At 39.9% G+C, this 8,172-nt stretch overlaps 2 protein-coding genes across 2 annotated transcripts; both read right to left on the bottom strand.

The window, feature by feature from the left end:
* Positions 1-620: 620 nt before the first annotated feature.
* LOC109217376 lies at positions 621-1,153 on the bottom strand. The gene is made up of 2 exons (XM_019381614.1): positions 941-1,153; positions 621-851 (listed from the first exon to the last, which is right to left on the bottom strand). The coding sequence occupies exons 1-2, from the start codon at positions 1,151-1,153 to the stop codon at positions 621-623; spliced, it is 444 nt and encodes a 147-aa protein (XP_019237159.1).
* A 467-nt stretch (positions 1,154-1,620) lies between these two features.
* On the bottom strand, positions 1,621-4,136 carry LOC109217375. Its single transcript, XM_019381613.1, has 2 exons — positions 2,785-4,136; positions 1,621-2,599 (listed from the first exon to the last, which is right to left on the bottom strand). The coding sequence occupies exons 1-2, from the start codon at positions 4,134-4,136 to the stop codon at positions 1,621-1,623; spliced, it is 2,331 nt and encodes a 776-aa protein (XP_019237158.1).
* Positions 4,137-8,172: the final 4,036 nt, after the last annotated feature.

Here is an 8,172-nt window from a genome sequence, read left to right as displayed (position 1 = left end):
ATCTTCTTTGGTAGTGTGAAGACTTGTGCCCAGAAATTTTGAAGTGTTCCCAATACGCTTTTGATCAATGTTGCTCTCCCTGCATAAGATAGTAACTTGGCTGTCCAGCATTGCACTCTACTCAACATTTTGTCAATCAAGGGCTCACATTGGACTATTGACAATCTCTTTGTACTCAATGGGACACCAAGATATCTAAAGGGTAGCTCACCTTTAGTATATCCTAGTATTTCCAGAATTCTTTGCAGCACCCTGTTATCAACTCCACCAAAGTATACACTGCTCTTGTTTGTGTTGGCTACTAGTCCAGAAGCTTTGGAGAATCTTTGAAACTGATTGTGAATTTCCACCACAGATTTCTCCTCTCCCTTGCAGAACAGCAGAAGGTCATCAGCAAATCCTAATTGTATGAGATTCAGTTTAGCACACCTTGGATGGAACTTGAAGTTTTTGTTGTTTCCTAGCTGCTTGAGTAATCTATATAGGTACTCCATTGCTATGACAAAAAGCAATAGTGAGAGTGGGTCTCCTTGCCTTAGCCCTCTCTTTGCTTCAAATGGTTTGATTGGCTTCCTATTTACAATGATTGAGTAAGATACTGTGCTTATGCATGCCATCACTCAAGTTATATATTTTCCTGGAATTCCCAGCTGCCTCATTACTTGCTCCACATAAACCCATTCTACTGAATCATAGGCCTTCTGCATATCTATCTTGAGCATACATCTCGGTGATGTATTCTTCCTTCCATATCCTTTAATCAATTCATGGCTCATTATAATATTATCCGTGATCACTCTTCCTGGTACAAAGACTGTTTGACAACTATCTATCACCTCTGGCAATATTTCCTGTTTGTTAAGATTTTGGATATGATCTTGTACAGAACAGTGCAACATGATATAGGTCGAAACTCTTTGATATTACTGGGATTTTTTACTTTTGGGACCAGAGTTATAGTAGTACAGTTGATTTGCTTACACATTTTTGGATTGTCAAAGAATTCCAATACTGCTTGAGTCACCTTCTTGCCTATTATATCCCATGCTTTCTTGTAGAAAAAAGCATTGTATCCATCACAGCCTGGAGCCTTGTTGTCATCAATACTTTGAAGTGCTTGTTTAACCTCCTCTTCAGTTACTTGCCTTATCATATTCAATTATTGTTGTCTATTCAGGTTGTTCCCCTGCTTCATTACTTCTAAGTTTACTACTGGCAATTGTACTGCTATTTGAAGAGCAAGACAAGTATTCAAGAAAGAGAATGGATTGAGAAGATCATGCAGTACAGTAGAATAGATAGATAGAAAGAAATATTTTGCTACCAAGGAATACATAGCTAATATATATGTATATAGGAAGAAATAGGAGGAAAAGGAAAGTACTGAGGAACAGATTGTAACAGATTTGTGGTGATGAAATAAAAAAAATTTCTTCGCCAAAATTGTACTGCTGCTGTTCCCAGTAGATTTTTGTAGAAGTTTAGGATCTCATCTTCCACATCTGTAGCTATGTTTAGTAGCGGACCAGCATTATTATACAAACAACCTATATGGTTAGTGTCTTGTCTACTCTTAGTACAAGCGTGGAAATATGTTGTGTTTGCATCTGCCAGGTTGAGCTATTTGATCCTTGACTTTTGCCTCATGATGCTTTCTTCAATTTCAATCCATTTAGCTAGCTCCTTCCTTGCTTCTTTTTCTTGTGTTATGCCTTCTGTACTGCAGCCAGGTACATCCATTTGCTTCTGAATCTCCTCCAATTTTAATCTTGCTTCTAGGATTCTTTGCACAGTATTGTTAAATTCTTGTCTATTCATCTGCTTCAGTTTGCTCTTTAGCATCTTGAGTTTCCTCCATACTCTGTTCATTGTTTTTCTTTCTTCTCTTTTTCTCCAGCATTCATATACAACTTCCTCAAATCCTTTATGATGTGCCATACAATTAAAGAACTTGAAAGGTCTCCCACCATTCTGTTGCTCATAGTCTATTGGTAGATTTAATGGACAATGATCTGAAAACCAAGGCTTCAATGCCCTTCCTTCCATTACAGGCCATTTTTGGATCCAGGCAGCATTAACAAGAATTCTATCAATTTTACTGTGTACATAGTTATTAGTCCATGTATACTTTCTACCTACTGTCTTTAATTCAGTTAGTTCATTTCTCCAAATAAAATCTTTGAAGTCTTTTACTTCAAATTCCTGTACTTGTGTTCCTTGAGCCCTATCTTCACTAGTCAAGATGGTGTTGTAATCTCCCATTAGCACACAAGGATCAGTAGCACCAGCTATTGCTTTTTCCATATCTTCCCATAGTCTTTTCCTATCTTGTATTGTATGCATTCCGTAGACAGCACCAAATCTGAATTTATTGCCATTTTGCCTCTCTGTGACTTCCCTTATTATGTATTGTTGGTGCATATCATACCCTTCAAAGTCTACCTTTGTTTGATCCCAAGCAATCCATATTCTACCACCTGGAGCCTGTGAGTAACTTGCTATCCATCTCCAGTTATTGAATATCTTCCTTAGGATACCTTCTGCCTTTATTTCTTTAACTCTATTCTCCAGGACTGCTATAAGCACTACCTCATTGTCCCTAATAAATTTTTTTTAGTTCTTTTTGCTTATACACCTTATTCATACCTCTAACATTCCACACTATGATGTTCATCATTATAGCTTTCTTTGATTGGTGTTACCCCCTCTGCTTCTATCACTAGGAAGTTCCCTCTCTTTGTCTTGCTCCCTTGTCGTTTGGACTGGTCTTTGTGCAGTATCTACCAGAACTGTGAAAGCATTGCAGTGTTAACTTCCATCTCATCCCTTCTATCTCCATTCTTCTTTGTAGCAGATTTGCCTTTTGCCAATTGCCATTGCTCTTCCTTTGAATTGTTGCTTTGTATGCCATCACTATCTTCTTCCAGTTGCTCCAGGAACCTGCCTCTTGTATCAATTTTATCAGTCTTGGGATCTAAACTTCTTACAACTTTCCATAACTTTCCTTGATTCTGCATTCCATACGTTTGCTGCCCCACATCTTGCTTCTGAGCTTCCTTGTTGTGGCATGAGTGACCAATTTGGCAACAAGTTTGACAGTATTGGGGCTTCCAGTCATACTGTACCATTTGCTCAATCACTTTGCCATTGGTGTCAATCAGCTTAATTGTCCCAGGTAGAGTTCTAGTTATATCCATTTCTATGAGGACCCTAGCATAGGAGATTCTATCAGTCACAGTTGTGCAAGCATCAGCATACAAAGGCTTTCCCAGTCCACTTTCAATTTTGCTAAGTGCCTTATTACTCCAGTAGTTTAGTGGGAGTTTTGGGAATTTAACCCACAGTGGAATAGTTTTCAAAACCTCTTCATTAAAATCAAAACCCTCAGCCCAAGCTTTTAGTATTACAGGTCTACTGTTCATAGTATAAGGCCCATTCATCAGCACTTCATCTCTTTCTTCAACACTATTCAGCAGATTTGTAAAATAACCATCACTATGATATAGTACCTTAGGTTTTCTAACTTTTCCCCATTGAGAAGCAACAAATTGTTCAACAACACCTATAGTTGGAGTGTTTCCAACTACATACATTATTAGAGCTCGATTCAATTTCTGCTTTTCCTCAGCTATATCATCCTCCAGGATCTGTACTACTACTTCACCCTCTTGTATCACCGGTGGAACATATGTTAGATCCATTCCTTTTGCAGCTAATTTGTTGTCATGCAATAATCCAGCCCACGATCTGCCCAAAATGGTTGGTTTCGTCTGGTTCTGCTTGTCTTCCTCAGCTCGTACAGTCGCTGTTCCATTGCCCCGCTCCTTTACAATACTGTTTGTTACTGTATCATTGAGTTTTGCTCTGCTAGTGCTTGCGTCTCCAATGGTAACTGGCGATACATTCATCTTGGGTATCCCTAGATTAGCGGGATTCACTGGGGTACCTGAATTAACACGATTGCAGTTCAGATCTGGCCAATTTAGCTCACAATCACTGTCAAGATCCAGTTCCTCTTCCTGCATTTTCCCCTTTGCATGTTGTTTTCCTTGTTCCTTTGAGTTAGTTTCCTTGCTTCCGCGATCAATTACTAGCAATTTGGTCTGATTTTTCCTTGGCCTCCCTCTTCCTCCCATTTTCCGGTGGTGGCGCAGGTTATCTCATATAACGTGCGCCGAGAGAGAAGGAGTACTCTTGCTTTTTTCCCCCTTACCCTTATTTTATAACCTATTTAATTGTCTCAAATATTAAACAATCGGTAATCTAAACTTTTTTGCTGGAGAAACTTTGTTTAAAAAATGTTCAAGTTAGACAAAAATTCGTATATTGCATTTGAAAACAAAAAAGTCTTTTACAGGATTAGCAATTTTTGTAAATCACGTTATCATAAAATACCAATACACTCGCATATTTTTTCAATTCGCTTCATTGCTTTGCGAATTTATATAAAATTGGTTCCAATTTTTGGAGATTTTGATATTTTCTTTCTTATGAAAGATTAAGAGAACTAAATGGTAGTAATTTCTATTCTTAACCATGGTTAGGATGCTTATTTAATCAACAAAAGATTTGTTTTGTTAAAAGATTCTGATTTCCCTTTGCGCCGAATCTTATATATTTTTGCGGCTACCAAATATAAATAATTTCGGCCGTAGGCTAAAAGTGATATTTGCTCAAAAATATTTCTATTGGGCTTAACAAAAGTGCACCAATAGCCACTTATGGGTTGCTCTTTAAAATATAATCAGCATTTTGCAATATATTTAAAACATAACTTCAAGACAGTTCTTGCGGTTCAAACTTTAGAACACAGTTTTGAAAAATAATGCACCAACAGTTTTCTTTACGAAAAAAATATAGTTGCTACAAATACATATCAGAGTTTTAATTATTTATATACAATGATGATGTAAAATATACAATGTAAAAATATTTTCACACAATTAATAGTATACTAATTAATACAAATTAATAATCACTACACAATGGCATTTACTTCGTCTATGTACTCTATTTCGCACGTAAATTTTTATTAAATTATAAAAGCTAAAAAATGAAAAGTAAAAAAAAAAAAAATTAGACATGGTAATGCAATACACCCATAATGAACTAAATGCACTACTGCTTGCCGAATGACCAGTCTAAAACCCATTACTTTCTCCAATATTTCTTCCACCACCGCCACCGACTTCACTAGACCTGCCTCCACCACCACCGATTCTTCTTCCACTGCTGCCTTCGCCTCCGCCACTTATTCCACTGCTGCCACTTATTCTGCCTCCGCCACTTATTCCACCGCCGCCTCCGCCACTGCCTTTACCACCACCCCGCCTCCGCCTCAGACTCCGACTCCGACTCTGCCAACAACTGCTAATGTTAGGAGGCAGTGACGAAGCCAGAAATTTCCTAAAGGATGTTCAAACTTAAAATAGGTAAAAATAAATTCCGACAAAGGATGTTCAATATATGTTATGTACTTCTAAAACTTAATATTTTACCTATATATACAATGTAATTTTCTGACAAAGGGTGGTCAATTGACCACCCAAAGTAAAGTGTGGCTTCGCCCATGTTAGGAGGAGACAAATGATAGAAAGTACTAGGAAAATCTCTGTGAGGTTCTTCATTAGGCAAATGGATTTGTGTGAGAATAGTTGGTACAAGTTTAAAATTTCGTTTTTTATTTTGTGGCGTAGAAAATGAAAAACGAATGGAATTTAGCAAGTCTTGATCCTAATGTGATGACAGTTATGCATACTGTACGTGATATATGGAAGTAACTACAATAATATAAAACCGCCAAGTTTCTATTACACACTATATGATTTAATAAAATTCAAATCTAAGTAATAAATCAAGAGAAATGATCACAAGAATCAAAAATGGTATGTGTTTGACTCAAAAGATATTGAAACCTTTATGAACAAATCAATCAAAGAGGATGAAGGGGTAAATCCTAACTAAGTATAATAAACTCTAGAACTCAAGAGATAATAAAAGATGAACACACTGAATAATATTTCTTGATCTTTACGGAAGCAACCAATCACATGTAAAAGACATTAATTCTTTATGTAAGAAGGTGTTACAATTGATACTCTTTGTTAACTTTTTCCGGAGCCCCCTTACAAGATTTATCTCCCACTATATATAAGGGACAATCCTGTTCTGAATCCTAATGGACATGTTATAAGGAATATTCGAGAGTATATTCCTAATACCTCCTGTTGGACCTACATTATTACAAAAATCAAACATCCTCCATTTGTTGCTTGTCGTCCTCTACAGGACGTCGGGCTGTGAGGATCCCGTCTTCTGTCGTGACTATCGATGGCCGTAGTCGTCCAAATTTGGACCAATACAGTTAGTCCCTCCGCTTGTCAGGGTTGCAACTTGGTGCATCCTCGATAAGCGGACACCACTCGCTCCTGTGGAGAAATTTGGCTTCACGAAGCGTTACGGCTTGGCCAACAACGGGAGGTTAGCGTGCTTAACAAGACACTGGGTAGTGTGTCTTATCAGGAAATGATGTCATTTCTACATGCGTTATCATTATGCGTGTTTTCGAGGCAGGGGCTAACGGCTTGTCGCTTCGATTTCGGTGCCATCATGCAGCCTTCCGCTTCGATTCTGGCGCCACCCAATCCTATAAATAGGTGGAGGGTTTGTTTTATTCAAAAACTTTTGGCCATTTCATCACTTGTTATTCTTCCTCATCTCCTTCGTATTTGTTCCACCATTTTCTCTACTTCTTCTTCTCTCATTCTCCGTTCTTAGATTCCCCTGTTATTTAACATATTCTCTATAGAAGAGATGCCTAGAATACACCGATCTCGTGTGGGGGTTTCTAACGCCACTCCGTTGTCCGTGGAACTTCCCTCCGACGATGAGGGTAAGACGGTGGAAGAGGGGGACAGATTTCCCACTGTGGAGGAGTTGTTGCGGAGACACCCTTCGTCTCGCAGTGACTTTCTCAAGGACCCTCCTCCTACTCCCATCCCTGTGTTCTCCGAAACAGAACAAGTCCATATCGATGCTCCCCGTGTGAAATATAACATTCGTGCTCACGTTGATATGGTTCCGGCGGGGTAGGACTTCGTAGAAGTCCATAGGCCTGGGTAATGTGCTTTTTACGAGTACCCCTTCATAATTGGTTATTCCTTCCCTCTCCCTCCATTAGCGGAGGAGTTCTGTCGATTCTATCAGGTCTGCCCGGCACAACTTTCCCCGTAGATGCTTAAAATACTCCTGCTGTTGGAAAAGTACACGGAGCTGGCGAGGTGTGAGGTTACCTCTATCTACTCCACTTGTTTTCACCTAGCTTTCATAGGGGTACTATGGTGAATTTGAGGCACCGTGGGATAAAAGGACTGGTGGTTGGGACCGACGACCGAGCGAGTCATAAGTTTTGGCACAAGTATTTCTTCGTCAAAACTGCACACATCGTGTCTAACCCCGCTAGGTTTCCGGAGCGATGGAACGAGAACCATAAGTGCCGCCACTCGTTTTACTCTTTCCTTTCTTCTTCATTCTCCTTTGAGTTCGTTTGCTTCTTGTTTGCAGCCATGGGGCATCCACCTCACCCTATTACAGGTATAAGGGATTGGGTAGCCCGTCTGCTGCCCCATGCAGTGGAGACTCGAGACTGGACCGCTTTCGTGAAACGTTATAGGCCGAGAGTTTCATCAGGTAAGTGCCTTCCCTTGTATCATTGCTTAGTTGTATATCATTGTCTATTGATACGACTTTTTCTGATTATAGGTCGAGGTGCTTCTCGATGGAGGGCCCCAGTCCCTGTATTTCGATAGGCTGTCGCTGCTGCGGGAATGCAGTTTACTTTGAGTGAGTCCTCCAAGAGGGTCGTGCTCAACCGATACAGAGGGAAGGTCCTTCTCGCGATATGGTCGTGAGAGAAGAGGCCTCTTCCGTACCGACCCATCATCTTGTGGACGAGTCATTGCTGAGAAAAAGGAGGAGAATGGAGCTTGGGAAGGATGTAGCCGCAGACACTGGCAAAAGTAGGACGTGCGTGTTGCAGATGGCGCCCGTGTCTGCGTTCATGGCTACATTATTTTGGCAGGGAGGACTCCTCAAACGGAAGGGGTTTACCCAGGAGGTGGTTCTGTGCGCTCCACTGAGGGTGGCGCATCGTTTAACGTTGGAGGGGGCCTG

The sequence above is a fragment of the Nicotiana attenuata genome, unplaced genomic scaffold (assembly GCF_001879085.1).
Source record: "Nicotiana attenuata strain UT unplaced genomic scaffold, NIATTr2, whole genome shotgun sequence".
Classification (NCBI taxonomy): Eukaryota; Viridiplantae; Streptophyta; class Magnoliopsida; order Solanales; family Solanaceae; genus Nicotiana; species Nicotiana attenuata.
The sequence above is the reverse complement of the archived record's forward strand: the minus strand, read 5'-3'. Positions and strand labels throughout refer to the sequence as shown.